Source organism: Neomonachus schauinslandi, chromosome 10, assembly GCF_002201575.2.
Source record: "Neomonachus schauinslandi chromosome 10, ASM220157v2, whole genome shotgun sequence".
NCBI lineage: Eukaryota > Metazoa > Chordata > Mammalia > Carnivora > Phocidae > Neomonachus > Neomonachus schauinslandi.
Window position 1 is genome coordinate 113,167,894 of NC_058412.1, and position 17,732 is coordinate 113,185,625.

Below are 17,732 nucleotides of genomic sequence, written 5' to 3' on the forward strand. Positions count from 1 at the left end.
GTGCCTGAGTGGCTCAGTTGGTTAAGTGTCCAACTCTTGGTTTCGGCTTAGGTCATGATCTCAGGATCATGAGGTCGAGCCCCGTGTGGGGCTCCACGCTCAGCACAGAGTCTGCTTCTCTCCCTCTGGTTCCTCTCCTCGTATGCATGCACACCCCCCCTTAAATAAATAAATCTTTTATAAAATTTTTTAAATAAAATCTTTAAAAAAAAAATACTTTTTTTTTTTTTTAAAGATTTTCTTTCTTTATTTGACAGAGAGAGACACAGCGAGAGAGGGAACACAAGCAGGAGGAGTGGGAGAGGGAGAAGCAGGCTCCCCGCCAAGCAGGGAGCCCAATGCGGGGCTCCATCCCAGGACCCTGGGATCATGACCCGAGCCGAAGGCAGACGCTTAACGACTGAGCCACCCAGAAGCCCCTAAAAAACATACTTTTGAAGCCAATTTCACATAATGTTTAAGACTATAGGGAAAAAAACTATTGGTCACTAAATACTAAGTGCTATGCTTTCCCATCTATTTAATTTAATCTATGTAATTATCCCAACAATCCAATGAGGTACTACCAACTCTATTTTATATATACATATATATATATTTTTTAAAGTAAACTCTATGCCACACATGGGGCCTGAACTCACAATCCTGAGATCAAGAATCCCATGCTCTACTGACTGAGCCAGCCAAGCACCCCTTATTAACTCTATTTTATAAATGAGGAAACTGCAGCCCAGAAAACTTCCACACTATCCTGCCAATCCAAAATGAAACTATTTATGCATAATGCAAGTTACAATAATTAGAAATTTGGAAACAAATGTAGACATTGTCAACCAAATCTAAATTAAAAGACTACAAAGTAATTTTATTAGGAGGAAGAGAAAAGAGAAAAAAGAGTAAGAGTTAAGATAATAGGAAAGGAATTACCTCTAAGTACACATTTTTAAAGATATCAATTGCCCCCAAATCAGAACTAATTTAGACCAAACTAACTTTGCCAGCTAGTAAGAAAGAACAAGGTCTGTTCCATATGTTCAGAAACACAAAGACTACAGAAAACAAATCTCTTTCACCCTGAGGTCACAAGCTGATCCATATCTTTGTGTATATCTAGCAAGACCAAGACATTACAAAACCAAAAAGGAGTAAAATGAGAGAAAGAGAAAAATGAAAAGGAGCAAAAGGAGCATGAAGGGTGTCATAAGATAGTGTCATAGGCGTTGCCTGTATCTGACAAAAATGGTGTGGTCACTGGTAGAGTGCTGTGCTCAACAGAATATTTCTTAAACGTACCTGGGATAGATTCTCTGATATGATGAATTAACTCCACATAAGCTTCTCTTGAATATCTGCGATAAAGAACAAAAAGAAAAGGCTCAGATGAACCAATCTTCTTTAAATGAATGCTACAAAAAGATAACACTATGAATTACCACATATAACCACTTCTCATCCACACAAGACAGTACAAAAGTAGGTTAAAGTACCCAAAAGAGCCCTTTTGATCCAAATCCTGTAGGGTAACCTAATCTACAGCCCATGAATCTTTAGTTCAAGAACATACATTATTTTAAATAGCCTTTTTATTTTTTATTTTTTTATTTTATTTTTTTTAAAGATTTTACTTATTTGACAGAGACAGACACAGCGAGAGAGGGAACACAAGCAGGGGGACTGGGAGAGGGAGAAGCAGGCTTCCCGCGGAGCAGGGAGCCCGATGCGGGGCTCGATCCCAGGACGCTGGGATCATGACCTAAGCTGAAGGCAGACGCTTAACGACTGAGCCACCCAGGTGCCCCTTAAATAGCCTTTTTAAAAAATAAGTAGGGGGCACCTGAGTGGCACAGTAGGTTAAGCGACAGATAGCTCAGGTTCTGATCTGTGTCATGAGATCGAGCCCCGTGTCAGGCTCCACGCTCAAGAAGGAGTCTGCTTGAGATTCTCTCTCTCTCTCCCTCTGCCCCTCCCATTCGTGCTCTCTCTCTCTCAAATAAATAAATCTTAAAAAAATAGTAAGTAAAGGGCGCCTGGGTGGCTCAGTTGGTTAAGTGACTGCCTTCGGCTCAGGTCATGATCCTGGAGTCCCGGGATCGAGTCCCACATCGGGCTCTCTGCTCAGCGGGGAGTCTGCTTCTCCCTCTGACCCTCCCCCCTCTCATGTACTCGCTCTCATTCTCTCTCTCAAATAAATAAAATCTTCAAAAAAAAAATAGTAAGTAAATAGCCTTTTTATTTCATAAGTGAGGACAGTTAAACACTTAGGATTGCCAATGTGGAAAACAAGGCAAGGCACTAGTTCCATACAGCTTGCCATTTGTCACTTTACCCTTTCAGTTTTACCTCTGCAATACATATTACTCCCAAAGTAAGTGAACACACAGAGGTATGTTTAAATTCCAAGACTTAAAAAGCTTTAATGTTGGGCGCCTGGGTGGCTCAGTTGATTGGGCGACAGCCTTTGGCTCAGGTCATGATCCTGGAGTCCCTGGATGGAGTCGCATCGGGCTCCCTGCTCAGCGGGGAGCCTGCTTCTCCCTCTGACCCTCCCCCCTCTCATGTGCTTTCTCTCTCTCATTCTCTCTGTCTCAAATAAATAAATAAAATCTTTAAAAAAAAAAAAAAAAAGCTTTAATGTTAAAAGCTACAGGATTCCAATTTTAAAAAGAGTGTGCCACACAGTAGGTGCTTCATAAGAAACATGCTAGGGGGCCTGGGCGGCTTAGTCAGTTGAGCATCTGACTTGGTTTTGGCTCAGGCTGTGATCTCAGGGTCATGAGATCAAGCCCCACATTGGGCTCTGCACTCAGTGTGGAGTCTGCTTAAGACTCTCTGCCCCCTCCATGCATGCCCTCTCTCTCTCTCTCTCTAAAATAAATAAATCTTAAAAAGAAATGCTAAACAAATGACATGAGTGATTCAGTCCTTAGTCTACACTTCTGGAGTAAACAGAAGCAAGTTATTATGTCCATGAGTTTACTCATGTAACAAATTTATTGAGCAGCTCCTGTGTGCCACACACTATACTAGGTATTTAGACATTGTGTGGTCCTTAAGAAAACATGGAAAGGTACATGATGCCCCCTCCCCAAGCAAGTCTGACCCCCTCCGCATAGCCTCCAATACACGGCTGCTTCCACTCTGGGCTGGTAGGTGGATCTGCTTACAGATGTTGTCTCTCTCATGAATCAGCTGTAGAACCTGATCAGATAGAACACATTAAAGGTCATCAAAGTCTCACCAAAGAATCCTGCAGAAAGGAATACCAACCCCACTGTTTCTTTACCAAGGTTAATTTTCAAGTAATTAACAGGCTGATTACCCAAATCCTTTACTTTTACTCAAGCCATGTTATCCGTCCCAGACATTTCACTTGCTGGCATCTCTGCTTTCAAAAGGTGAAAAAAGCAAGCAGAGGTCAAATTCAAGCCATGCGCTGACACAGACAAAAAAGGAAAAATGGTATTTGTTTCATCTAACTTCCAAATTAGCCACTTGAAAAGACACCATCATGGGGCGCCTGGGTGGCTCAGTTGGTTAAGCGACTGCCTTCAGCTCAGGTCATGATCCTGGAGTCCCAAGATGGAGTTCCGCATCGGGCTCCCTGCTCGACAGGGAGTCTGCTTCTCCTTCTGACCCTCCCCCCCTCACGCTCTCTCTCTCGAATTAATAAATAAAACCTTTAAAAATAAATAAATAAATAAAAAATAAAAGACACCATCAAGGGGTGCCTGGGTGGCTCAGTCGGTTAAGTATCTGCCTTCGGCTCAGGTCATGATCCCAAGGTCCTGGGATCAAGCCCCATATCCGGCTCCCTGCTGAGCAGGGATCCTGCTTCTCCCTCTCTCTCGCTCTCTCTCTCTCAAATAAATAAAATCTTATTAAAAATTAAAAAATAAAAGACACCATCAAGAAACTGGAACTAGGTGGGGCACCTGGCTGGCCCAGCCGGTGGAGCGTGCAACTCCGGATCTCAGGGTTGTGTTGGAGCCCCACACTGGGTGTGAGATTACTTAAAAATAAAATCCTTGGGCACCTGGGTGGCTCAGTTGGTTAAGCGACTGCCTTTGGCTCAGGTCATGATCTTGGAGTCCCGGGATCGAGTCCCACATCGGGCTCCCTGCTCAGCAGGGAGTCTGCTTCTCCCTCTCCCGCTCCCTCCTCTTGTGCTCTCTCTCTCTCACTCTCTCTCTCAAATAAATAAATAAAATCTTTAAAAAAAATAAAATAAAATAAAATAAAATAAAATCCTTAAGGGGCACCTGGGTGGCTCAGTCAGTTAAGTGACCAACTCTTGATTTTGGCTCAGGTAATGGTCTCAGGGTCCTGGAGTAAAGCCCTGCACTCATCAGGGAGTCTGCCTGAGAGTCTTTCTCTCCCTCTCCCTCTATCCCTCCCCCTGCCCCTCACTTGCATGCTCTAAAATAAATAAATCTTTAAAAAATAAATAAAACATTTAAAATAAAGAAACTAGAACTAAGAAAAAATATTTGAAAAAATATACTGACAAAGGATTTATATCAAGAATACATAAAGAGGGCGTCTGGGTGGCTCAGTTGGTTAAGCGACTGCCTTCAGCTCAGGACATGATCCCGGAGTCCTGGGATCGAGTCCCGCATCAGGCTCCCTGCTCAGCGAGCAGCCTGCTTCTCCCTCTGACCCTCCCCCCTCTCATGTACTCTCTCTCTCTCTCATTCTCGCTCTCTCAAATAAATAAATCTTAAAAAAAAAAAAAAGAAGAATACATAAAGAACTTTTACAACTCAATAAGAATATAATCCAGTGGCAAAAAGGTAGGGGTGGGGCCAAAAGACACCTATTTCACCAAAACAAAAAACTCAAAAAAAAAGGTTTCACATGTGGGCTATACATTCCATGCATTGCTAAGGCACTTTGATAAGTACCTTCCATACATTATACCTATTTCCCAACAACCTAAAGCAGGAGGTTATTATTAATCCCTTTTTATAGATGAAGATGACAATCTGACCTTGATACCCTTGAAGACAAAATTTTTTTAAATATATCAGTCCCGGGCGCCTGGGTGGCTCAGTTGGTTAAGCGACTGCCTTCGGCTCAGGTCGTGATCCTGGAGTCCCGGGATCGAGTCCCGCATCGGGCTCCCTGCTCGGCAGGGAGTCTGCTTCTCCCTCTGACCCTCCCCCCCTCATGTGCTCTCTCTCATTCTCTCTCTCTCAAATAAATAAATAAAATCTTAAAAAAAAAAAAAAATATATATATATATATATATATATATATATATATATCAGTCCCATCTTTGCCCCACCTTGGTGGACTTTAAATCTTTGGTGGAATTAAAGGGCAATACAGCAATACACAAGATCCCCTGAACAAGATTCAAGGACTGCTGCCTCCCACTGGGTCCAGCCTTTGGCATACTTAAGGATACTGGTAACAGCCTGGCACAGTTCACTGTCGATACTTACCTCATCAGGAAAGTCTTTGGGGTGGGGAGAGGTGAAACGGATCCTCATTTCAGGATCTACTCTGGAGACCTGATCCAGAAGGTGAGCAAAACGAAGGCCCCCTTGCTTGGGTTTATAGTTGGTAGAAAAGCCACGGCTCAGGTTAGTAGACACTGCATTGTTGAACTGGACTTCCGAACTGTCCCGAAAACTATTAACATTCTGACCAAGAAGTGTCACTTCTTTCAGCCCCTAAGAAAGGGAAAATAAATACATCAGAAGCAAATCAAAGTTATTTTGGTAGTTTCATGCCAAATCACTAACTGAAATTAGTTGAACCTACCAAGAGCCATCCATAAATGTATTCTATTCTGTATTTAACCAATAATTTCACATTTGGTCACCTTGTCTGAAGAACTGAACTTCAGAATTTTTAAAACCTTAAATAAAAATTATCTTCAAAGCATTTTTAAAGTAGCAAAAACCTGGACATAAATTCAATGTTCAATAATAATGGTTAATTTATAACACCATAAATCAAATTATGACAGCATTCTGTCAATTGAATATTATATAATCATTGCCTATGAAATATTCTTCCCAAAATATTTAGCCTAATTTGAATCAAGCTTTTACACCTAACTTCCAGTTTGCCAGAATTCAGAGGAATATTTTATATGACAACATGAAGAAGCAATCAGACAAATCCAGACATATCTGATCTCTTCAAAAACTTAATGTGTCATTTAAAGAAAACAACAAAAAAGTGAAAGGGCTGTTTTAAATTAAGAGGAATTGAAGAAATATAAAAACCAAGTAAAACCACAAATCTTCTTTTTTTTTAAAGTTTTATTTATTTGATAGAGAGAGACACAGCGAGAGAGGGAACACAAGCAGGGGGAGTGGGAGAGGGAGAAGCAGGCTTCCCGCGGAGCAGGGAGCCCGATATGGGGCTCGATCCCAGGACCCTGGATCATGACCTGAGCCGAAGGCAGATGCTTAACAACTGAGCCACCGAGGCGCCCCAAAACCACAAATCTTGATTGGACCTTGGTGTGAAAATAAAAAAAGCAATACAGTATTTTTGGACAGGGGTGCCTGGGTGGTTCAGTCAGTTAAGCATCTGCCTTCAGCTCAGGTCATGATCCTGAAGTCCCAGGATTGAGCCCCATGTAGATCTCCATGCTCAGTGGGGACTCTGCTTCTCCCTCTCCCTCTGCTCCTCCCCGTTTTCTTTCTCTCTCTCTCTCTCTCTCACTCTCTCTCAAATAAATAAATAAAATCTTTAAAAAAAAAAAAAAACAAGGTATTTTGGACAACGAAGAAATTTTGAGGAGCACCTAGCTGGCTCAGTTGGTAGAGCCTGGGACTCTTGGATCGTGAGACCGAGCCACATGTTGGGTGTAGAGATTACTTAAAAATAAATAGATTAAAAAAAAAAAAGACATTTGGGAGCACCTGGGTGGCTCAGTTGGTTAAGCATCTGCCTTCAGCTCAGGTCATGATCCCAGGGTCCTGGGATTGAGCCCCAAGTTGGGCTCCCTGCTCAGTGGGGAGTCTGCTTCTGCTTCTCCATCTCCCTCTGCTTGTGCTCCCTCTCTCTCTCTCTGTCAAATAACTAAATAAAATCTTTAAAATAAATAAATAAATAAATAAAACAATAAACAGAATGTCTCTATCCTGAAGAGTAAGTTCTGGTACGGTGAGGGAGTTGGAAGGGAAGAAGGACACAACTTGAGACCAGGAAGCACTTGGAGAGGTAGGGTATGGAGAACACCTCACAGTGCCTGTGAGCAGCCAGAGACCAAATCAGGGAACTGAGAATTGGGGAATGGGAGATGAGAAGAGAGCACTGCCAGAGTGTAAGAATAGAGACAAACTGCTGACTGAAAGCTAGAGCAGGGGCTAGCTCCCACAGTTCCTGAGCCAAGCAAGTAAGGCAACAGGGAGACTCTAGTGGAAGAAAAGCTCCATTTTCCCATCTACAGTCCTCCTCTTCAGGGCTAGAAGATCCAGGCCTAGAGTTAGCGGGGACCAGCTCCCAAAAGGAAGAAAACAGTTATCTCCCCTCTGGCCTCTGATAGGATTCACTACCCTCATCTATTCTCTGTCCCTCAACTAGTAAGCTGGCTCTGTAATAAAAATGAGGAAGATATTTGGGAAGTTTCCCTATAATGGACAAATAAATCATTCTCTGAAAATTTACTATGTGCCAGGTAGTTTAAAAACATTTAGGGGCAGGGCACCTGGGTGGCTCAATCAGTTCAGGGGCCTACTCCTGATTTTGGCTCAGGTCATGATCTCAGGGTCTTGAGATCAAGCCCTCCGGTGGGCTCCACACTCAGTGGGGAGATTCTCTCCCTTCCCCTCTTCCTCTGCCCCCTTCCTCCCCAACTCTCTCTCTCTCAAATAAATAATCTTTTTTTTTTTTAAAGATTTTATTTATTTATTTGACAGAAAGAGACACAGTGAGAGAGGGAACACAAGCAGAGGGAGTGGGGGAGGGAGAAGCAGGCTTCCCGTAAAGCAGGGAGCCCAATGCAGGGCTCAATCCCAGGACCCTGGGATCATGACCTGAGCCGAAGGCAGATGCTTAACCAACTGAGCCACCCAGGCGCCCCAATAAATAAATAAATCTTCAAAAAAAATTTAGGGGCACCTGGGTGGCTCAGTCGGTTGAGTGTCTGATCTTGGTTTCAGCTCAGGTCATGATCTCAGGGTTGTGAGATCGAGCCCCATGTCAGACTCTGTGCTTAGCACAGAGCCTGCTTGTGACTCTTTCTCCCTCTCCCTCTGTTCCTCCCCCTCTTCATGAATGCGCTCTCTCTAAAAATAAAGAAATCTTTAGGAAAAAATAAACTTAAACTACACGGGCACCTGGCCAACTCAGTTGGTAGAGCATGTGACTTGATCTCAGGGTTGTGAGTTCAAGCCCCACAATGGGTGTGGAGATTTCTTAAAAAAAAAAAAAGAAAGAAAGAAAAACATTTAAACTACAACAATCTTTCCAATAACCCATCGAGGAAGTTACTATTTTGTCTTCTTTTCATAGATTGGGAAATTGTTTCAAAGATGATTGTTAAGTGACCAGGGCACCAAACCAGAGAATGCTGCAGCCAGAATTCATACTTAATCATCTGATTCTAAACTCATGCTCTCTCCATTCCACTGTGCTGCCTCCTAAGCAAACTTCACATGGATCTGCCTATAATTTATAAGCAGCAAATCAAAGATATTCACCCAGGTATTTCTTTCTGGCCAGGTATGGGTTCTAAACTTATACAGCTCAGAGATAGCACAGGCAGCAAAACAAGAAAGGTTCTCCTCATCCTCCTAAAACCATGCTTAGAAGACAAAGGCCTGGAGAACTTTTCACCTGCTCTGAAAGCTTCCTCACTTCCTCTAGAATGGAAGCAACAGGGCGACTCCTCTCCCGGCCACGTGTGAAAGGAACAATGCAGTAGCTGCACATGTTGTCACAGCCTCGCATGATAGACCTGGGGAGAAAAGCACCAAAACTTGGTAACAGGACTAACAGGAGTAGGATGCTTTGCTCCCACCCAAGGAGGAGGTCATAGCTCCCTTGGCATTATCCTTTGGCTCTGAATCCTCTTGGCACCATACTCACACTGGACCAATCTGAGACATTTTTAAGGCAAACATTTTTTATTTTTAAAAACTAGTATTTAATCACAGGATAGAAACCACATTGTAATTGGTGGATATAGCAGTTACCCTGAGGGAGCAAACTGGCGAGGGAATGGGGTGCCTTTATATATACGCCATATATATAAAATATAAATATTTTGTTTGAACGTTTTATATCTAGACCAGAAAAAAAAAAAATCATAAAATGTGTATAATGAATAGAAACCTCAGGTTTAAGACAGAGGGTTCCACATTTCTCACTCATTCCTGATCCAATTATTATGGTATCTAAGTGAAATCACTCTCTTCCATTTGCATCCTGTATATGAAAGCCTCAAATTATCAATGGAGTATGGGATAGCCGTTAAAATGACAGGTCGGCAAACTTTCTATAAAAAACCAGAGAGAAAATATTTTAGGCTTTGCAGACCATACAGTCCCTGTCACAACTACTCAATTTTGCTATTGTAGTACCAAATGCAGCCACAGATTATATATAAACAAATGGGCATGACTGTATTTCAACAGAACTTTATTTACAAAAAACATGCTCTAACTTTTTTTTGCCAATTTGCCAACCTCTGTTATTGAAAATTTAATAACCTAAGAAATGTTCACCATTTAAAATAAGGTCGGGGCGCCTGGGTGGCTCAGTTGGTTAGGCGACTGCCTTCGGCTCAGGTCATGATCCTGGAGTCCCGGGATCGAGTCCCGCATCGGGCTCCCTGCTCGGCGGGGAGTCTGCTTCTCCCTCTGACCCTCCTCCCTCTCATGCTCTCTGTCTCTCATTCTCTCTCTCTCTCAAATAAATTAATAAAATCTTAAAAAAATAAAAAAAATAAAATAAGGTCATAAAACCAAATAAATTGGGAAGCCTGGGTGGCATAGTCAGGTGTCTGACTCTTGGTTTCAGCCCAGGTCGTGATCTCAAGGTCCTGGGATCAAGCCCCAGTCAGGCTCTGAGCTCCACGTGGAGTCTGCTTGGGATTCTCTCTCCCGTCTCCCTCCACCCCTCCCTGGTATTCTCTCTCTCCCTCTCTCTCTCTAAAAAGAGTAAGTAGGGGCGCCTGGGTAGCCCAGCTGGTTAAGCGTCTGCCTTCAGAGTCCTGGGATCATGACCTGACCCGAAGGCAGACGCTTAACCGACTGGGCCACCCAGGTGTCCCTGCCCTTAACATTATTTTAAAAGTGAGAAAGAATGAGCGCCTGGATGGCACAGTCTGTTGGGCATCCAATTCTTGGTTTCGGCTCAGGTTGTGATCTCAGGGTTGTGACATCAAGCCCTTATCGGGCTCGGCCCGGAGTCTGCTTGAGACTCTCTCCCCCTGTCCCTCTCCACCCCCAGCGCCCACCCACCCCCAGCTCATGCATGTGCGCGTTCTCTCTCTCTACAGCTCCCCCCAAATATAAATAAATAAAAGTGAGAAAGGAGAAATTCACTCCTTGTCTCTTGGGCGGTGTCTCACACAAAGGCAGAAGTAGCACTGGGGCTTGTCTGGACTGGCATGACGTCGGCATAGGTCTCATCCAGAGAGAGCAGCACATTGGCAGCTTGTTGGCCTGACTCAGCAACAGCCAGCAGTCGAGGAAGGTCCCGATAGGCATCTGGACCGGCCAAAATATCCACCATTTTCTCCCTGTTGAGAATCTCCTCCTTTAATCTCTCAGCCATGCAGCCTGGGAGGGGAAAAAAAAAAGGCACCTGTTCCCAAATTCATCTGGTCTCATGGCTACTTCTCAGTACACATTACCTCTAGCTAAGGTCAGAGACAAGGGCATAGAAACCTCGCTAAGAGTTTAGCTTCATCGCTCCTCAAATTTGCCCAATACTTCCATAGCACTAGAACCTGCATCTTCCTATATAAGAAAACCACAGGAAGCAAGCAACTAAAGAAATTCAATTAAATGCCCAGAAAAAATTAAGCCATCACCCAGAAACATTTCTAGACATGAACCATCTCTTTTTTCAATTGAAATTTACTTGGTACTCCAAATAAAAAATTTTTTTTCAGGAACTGGCTATAGAGTTTCAAAGTCTAGGGGCGCCAGGGTGGCTCAGTTGGTTAAGCATCTGACATTGGCTCAGGTCATGATCTCAGCATCCTGGGATCGAGCCCCACACTCAGCAGGGAGTTTGCTTCTCCCTCTCCTCCTCGACCACTCGTGGTCTCTCTCTCTCTCTCTCAAATAAATAAATAAAATCTTTAAAGAAAAAAAAAGGATTCAAATGGTAAGTTTTATGTTACATATATTTTACCACAATAAAAAACAAAGTATTGGGGGAATTTCTGAAATTCCCAACAAAGATATAGCCAGGGGCTTCTATAATGAAGGAACTGATGTGAAAGATTTCAGCTAATCCTTGCAACCTCCTACATCACTTAGTACATTAATCTGTATAACAGGATATGCTCCAAATATGTTTGAACGCTTGATCAAGAGAAATTAATTTAATTATTCCACAATGGACAGCCTGTTTTAAAATTAAGTACATTGGGGCACCTGGGTGGCTTAGTCATTAAGCATCTGCCTTCAGCTCAGGTCATGATCCCAGGGTCCTGGGATCAAGCCCCGCATCGGGCTCCCTGCTCCTCGGGAAGCCTGCTTCTCCCTCTCCCAGTCCCCCTGCTTGTGTTCCCTCTCTCGCTGTGTCTCTCTCTGTCAAATAAATAAATAAAATCTTTAAAAAAATTAAATTAAATTAAATTAAATTAAATTAAATTAAATACATTAACTAAATTCTGGGACCAAAAGGGTACAGAATATTCATTTTTGAAACATGCTTCCCAGCTATCTAGATCAGAGCTATCCAACAGAACTTTCTAAGATAATGGAAATGTTCTTTATCTGTGCTGTCCAAACTAATAGCCACTAGTCAAGTGTGGCTACTGAGCAGTCAATAGGTGGCTAGTGAGAATGAAGAAGGGAATTTTTAATATTATTTAATTTTACTTAAATTTATTTTTTTTTAAGATTTTATTTATTTATTTTAGAGAGAGACAGACTGAGAGAGCATGAGTGGAGTGAGGGGCAGAGGGAGAAGCAGACTCCCTGCTAAGCAGGCAGCACAATGCAGGGCTCGATCCCAGGACTCCGGGATCATGACCTGAGCCGAAGGCAGACGCTTAACCGACCAAGCCACCCAGGCGCCCCTTAAATTTATTTTTTTAAGATTTTTTTTTTTTTAAGTAATCTCTACACCCAACATGAGACTGTAACTCACAATCCCGAGATCAAGAGTTGCTTGCTCCACCGACTGAGCCAACCAGGGGTCCCTAATTTTAGTTAAATTTAAATAAACACATGTGACTAGTGGCTACCATACTGGTCAGTGCAGATCTAGATCTTCACTTGGGCATACATTAGGAGTCAAGATGAAAAGTGCCTATGCTATAAATTCATGCTGTTCTTTCAGACTCCAAACTCTCTCCTATCCATAACTCTATGCTGCCATAAGCCACATTAGACTCTAGAAAGGATAGGCCACTTTCTGAGTACCTATTACTACAAGGCACTATGAAAAGCCCTTTTATTAGCTTTATCTCATTTAGTCTTACAGCCTCTGACATCAAATACAAGAGTTACATGAGGTGTATAACAATTCTTCAAACACTGGGAATCTAGCCTCTAAGGGTTTCCCAAGTGTGAAAACACAAAACCTGCAAATTACCAGATACCTAGAATCCCAATCCTCAGAGGTACTTGGGAGCGGAGCCGTTTCGTCTTCAGGGCTTTAAGCTGATGTAAACGATTCCAGATGGTCTGCTCAGCCTTCTCCCTATAAGGATCAAAAGAGGTAGAACTGAACCTGAAAATAAACTGGAGCACAAGCTAAAAGAGTAGGACAATGGAAATAAAATAAAAACAAACTTCAACCCTTTAAATGAATATCTATCTTTTAGGTTAAGGGAAGATAGGCAGGGAGCCAACTGAAGAAGCACCACTTGCTGTAATTCACCCTTCCTGCATACGTCCAAACCTGACAAGCCTTTGAGTCAAACTCAGAAACAATCTACTTCACAAAGCCTCGTAGAGAGTTTGTCCACCCTTTAACTTCCCTATCACTTTAACTATACTTTTCCCTGTAGTTAGCAACTTCTCTTTTATTGTTTGATTTTTTACATAGTGCTTTCTGCCAGATGTTAGAGCTATTTGTGTGTCTGCCTTAGTTCCCATATCAGACCAAGCTCCTTAAAGCCACATTCCAAGGAAGATTCATTCCTGAATGTTCCAAAGCCATGTAGTTCAGTGTCTTATAGCAGAAACACTCCAAACAAAAATGTTGGACTATATTAACACTAAGGAAAACATTAACACTAACATGCCTTGTACACAGAAACAAAGTAAGAAATAGTATGTTCACTTCTGATGGATGCCACCATCTCTGCACTGACTGCACCCTAACCCTTATGATGTGAATTACATCATAAATGTGCCATTACCTGCAAGAGAAACCTTGGGAAAAGTTGGGTGCCTCAGCATACCCTCGGTTTCCTCATCTATAAAACAGGTTTGATAACAGCACCTATCTCATACGGTTGTTGTGAGAATTAAATTAGTTAGTGCATATGTAGTGCTCAGCACAGGACCTGATACACAGTACATGCTCAGCAAACATCAACCGAGTTCTATCATTGCTATCTCCACTGTTGTAAAACTCACAAGTCCACTGACTCATCTCCACAGGTCCGCCAGTCTGGCACTGTTAACTCTGGCATTAAATATACTCACTCTCTAGGTAAAGAACAAACTCTCACCTGATAGAACATGTGACAAGGAGGATCACATCAGCCTGAGTGGAAAGCAAGGGAAAATTATGATCTTTGAAATCTGCCTTGTAGAATCACTATCCATTGCCCTTTTTTTATTACTCTGGTAAAACATACATAACATAAAACTTACCATTTTAACCATTTTTAAGTGTACAGTTCAGTAGCATTAAGTACATTCACATTATGCAACCATCACCACCCTCAAGCTCCAGAACCATTTCATGTTCCCCAACTAAAACTCTGTACCCATTAAACACTAGCTCCCCATTCCCCTCCACCTCGCAGGCCATTTTTAACTTAGCTCCTTGCCTAAAAGTGAGCACCACCATAAAAGTTTCAAAAATAACTGGAACAAAAATACACCTTAGTTCCATGCTACACACTTTACTCAAGGGAACTCACTCTCACCAGGCCATACCCTATTTCTGAAGCCGCATCTAAAAACTGACACAAATGCAGAGTCTCACCCAGGCCCAAAAAACAGTAGAAGCAGAAAATGCATGTACCTCTTGGAGGTTCCTGGTCCGCAAGTAGCCACTCTTCTGTAAGACAGACCAGGCTATCTCTGTGTCATTCACATTCATCTGGCAGCCGTAGGTCTCCAGATAGACTGTAATGAGAGCGGGATTCCACAGTAGGCAGACTAAAAGGGGCCACATGTCTCAAAAGGTCTCCTTCCCAAATGCCCTAGAAACATCTGAGGCAACTGGTTATCCACTAAATCCCCTGTTGCCTCAATTCTAAGACACCATTAAGTTCCAGGTCTACCCCCAAATTAATGACAGCCTTTCAGAACAAAAGAAATACTACATTATACACATACATAATTATAGGCCATATCATTTAAAAAACAGGAGAGGGGCGCCTGGGTGGCTCAGTCATTAAGCGTTTGCCTTCGGCTCAGATCATGATCACAGGGTCCTGGGATCGAGCCCCGCATCGGGTTCCCTGCTCCGAGGGAAACCTGCTTCTCCCTCTCCCACTCCCCCTACTTGTGTTCCCTCTCTCGCTGTGTCTCTCTCTGTCAAATAAATAAATAAAATCTTTTTAAAAAACGAATAAAATAAAATACAGGAGAAACATGCACCTGAGAATCAATGCGATGTGTTATAAAAACAATTAGAAAAGGGAGGACTAGCTGATAGTGTTGATTATCAACTTGGGGGGAAAATTTAAATCCACACATTATACCCCTCCTTCTCACAAAGAGGTTCTCCAACCTCTGAAGGGAGCAGCAGTGGCCAGAGGGTACACAAAGCCATAAAATAAAAATGAGGTAATTCCTACAGTAACTTCAAACAAACATATTAAATGAAAGCAAGCACTGGGGGGCCTAGCTGGCTCAGTTGGTAGAGCATGCAACTCTTGATCTCCAGATTTTAAGTTCAAGCCCCATGCTGGGCACAGAGATTACTTAAAAATAAAATCTTTTTTTTTTTAAGATTTTATTTATTTATTTGACAGAGAAAGAGAGCAGAAATAGGCAGAGAGGCAGGCAGGGGGAGAGGGAGAGGCAGACTCCCCGTGAGCAGAGAGCCCGATGTGGAGCTCGATCCCAGGACTGTGGGATCATGACCTGAGCTGAAGGCAGACACTTAACCGACTGAGCCACCCAGGTGCCCCTAAAAATAAAATCTTAAAAAAAAAGAAAGAGGGGCGCCTGGGTGGCTCAGTTGGTTAAGCGACTGCCTTCGGCTCAGGTCATGATCCCAGGGTCCTGGGATCAAGCCCCGCATCGGGTTCCCTGCTCAGCGGGAAGCCTGCTTCTCCCTCTCCCACTCCCCCTGCTTGTGTTCCCTCTCTCGCTGTGTGTGTCTCTGTCAATTAAATAAATAAATACAATCTTTAAAAAAAAAGAAAGAAAGCATGGCTGTATTATGATGTAAAACACATCTGCATGAAGTTTTAAGAACATTAATTTCATACTCTGGCAAGCCCTTTGAAACTAAATTCCTACATCAACTCCTCTCCAACACATTTTAATCAACAGACCCAAATAAAGTCCAAATGAAGTTAAAATTTAATGACAAAAAATCATATGAAAACCAACATAAAACAGCAGTAATTTATAAAAAAAAGAAACATCAGGGTATTCTTAAACCTTCCTTGGCTCACTTTCCTTGTCTAAAAATAAAAACACCAAGGGGCGCCTGGGTGGCTCAGTGGTTACGTATATGCGTGTGTGTATATGTGAAGATACGTATTATAGCATTACTCATAAAACTTTTGAAACAATTTAATGTCCAACTAGAGGGGACATGTACCTCATAGTACAGCACAATGCAGTATTTTATACCAATTTTTAAAAATTTAATTACAAAGGGGCACCTGGGTGGCTCAGCAGGTTAAGCGATCCAACTCTTGATTTGGGCTCAGGTCATGATTTCAGGGTCATGAAATGGAGCCCTGCAAGGGGCTCTACACTCAGCAGGGAGTCTGCTTAAAGATTCTCTCCCTCTGCCCCTCCACCAGCTCACATGCGCATGCATATGCTCTAATAAATAAATAAACCTTTAAAAAAAAAAAAAAAAGAGGGGCGCCTGGGTGGCTCAGTCAGTTAAGTGTCCGCCTTCCACGCGGGTCATAGTCTCGGGGTCCTGGAATGGAGCCTGGGATGGAGCCCCACATCGGACTCCCTGCTCAGTGGGGAGTCTGTTTCTCCCTCTCCCTCTGCCCCTCTCCCCCCTCACACTTGTGTTCTCTGCTCTCTCTCATGCTCTCTCTCAAATAAATAAATAGAATATTAAAAAAAAAATTTTTTAAAAGAGGATGCCTGGGTGGCTCAGTCGGTTAAGCGTCTGCCTTTGGCTCAGGTCATGATCCCGGAGTCCTGGGATCAAGCCCGGCCATCAGCCTCCTTGCTCAGCAGGGAGCCTGCTTCTCCTTCTGCCTGCCACTCCCCCCTGCTTGTGCTCGCTCGCTCTCACTCCCTCTCTCTGACAAATAAATAAAATCTTTTTAAAAAATTAAAAAAAAGAAAAAAGAGGAAAAAAAATCTGTTTAAGCATAAAGGATGAGGGGCACCTGGGTGGCTCAGTTGGTTAAGTGACTGCCTTTGGCTCAGGTCATGATCCTGGAGTCCCTGGATCGAGTCCCGCGTCAGGCTCCCTGCTTGGCAGGGAGTCTGCTTCTCCCTCTGACCCTCCCCCCTCTCATGTGCCTTCTCTCTCTCATTCTCTCTCTCTCTCAAATAAATAAAATCTTTAAAAAAAAAAAAAGCATAAAGAATGTATTTCTTTTTTTTTTTTTTAAGATTTTATTTATTTATTCATTAGAGACAGAGAGAGAGAGAGAGGCAGAGGGAGAAGCAGGCTCCCAAGGAGCAGGGAGCCCGATGCGGGACTCGATCCCAGGACCCTGAGATCATGACCCGAGCCGAAGGCAGACGCTTAACAACTGAGCCACCCAGGCGCCCAAGAATGAATTTCTACATCACCAATTGTGAAAGCTGTCTTATGATTTAAGATGATCTAAAAATTAGAACAGAGATTATAGGGTTTCCAAAGATAACCAAAGAGAAGACTCCCCAGGACTTCTACCCACCCTAGTCACATGGACCAAAAATACAAGTTTCTTTTTTTTAAGATTTTATTTATTTGTTTGAGAGAGAGAGGATACAAGCATGCACAAGTGGGGAAGGGGCAGAGGGAGAGGGAGAAGCAAACTCCCCGCTGAGCAAAGAGCCTGACGCCGGGGCACGCCTGGGTGGCTCAGTCAGTTAAGCGGCTGCCTTCAGCTCAGGTCATGGTCCTGGGGTCCTGGGATCAAGTCCCACATCGGGCTCCTTGCTCAGCGGGGAGCCTGCTTCTCCCTCTGCCTCTGCCTACCTCTCCCCCTGCTTGTGCTCTGTCTCTCTCTCTCTCTGACAAATAAATAAAATCTTTAAAAA

At 43.1% G+C, this 17,732-nt stretch overlaps 1 protein-coding gene across 2 annotated transcripts in view; it reads right to left on the reverse strand.

The window, feature by feature from the left end:
• The window catches only part of CDK5RAP1 (CDK5 regulatory subunit associated protein 1), a 36,539-nt gene that overhangs the window by 15,276 nt on the left and 3,531 nt on the right, over positions 1 to 17,732 (reverse strand). For both annotated transcript variants that reach the window (XM_021689013.1, XM_021689014.2), the window contains exons 3-10: positions 14,350 to 14,453; positions 13,829 to 13,863; positions 12,749 to 12,849; positions 10,538 to 10,748; positions 8,800 to 8,920; positions 5,445 to 5,675; positions 3,101 to 3,198; positions 1,294 to 1,349 (exon numbers count right to left, since the gene is read on the reverse strand). In XM_021689013.1, coding sequence (XP_021544688.1) covers positions 1,294 to 1,349; positions 3,101 to 3,198; positions 5,445 to 5,675; positions 8,800 to 8,920; positions 10,538 to 10,748; positions 12,749 to 12,849; positions 13,829 to 13,863; positions 14,350 to 14,453 — 957 coding nt within the window. The remainder of the gene's footprint in view (positions 1 to 1,293; positions 1,350 to 3,100; positions 3,199 to 5,444; positions 5,676 to 8,799; positions 8,921 to 10,537; positions 10,749 to 12,748; positions 12,850 to 13,828; positions 13,864 to 14,349; positions 14,454 to 17,732) is intronic.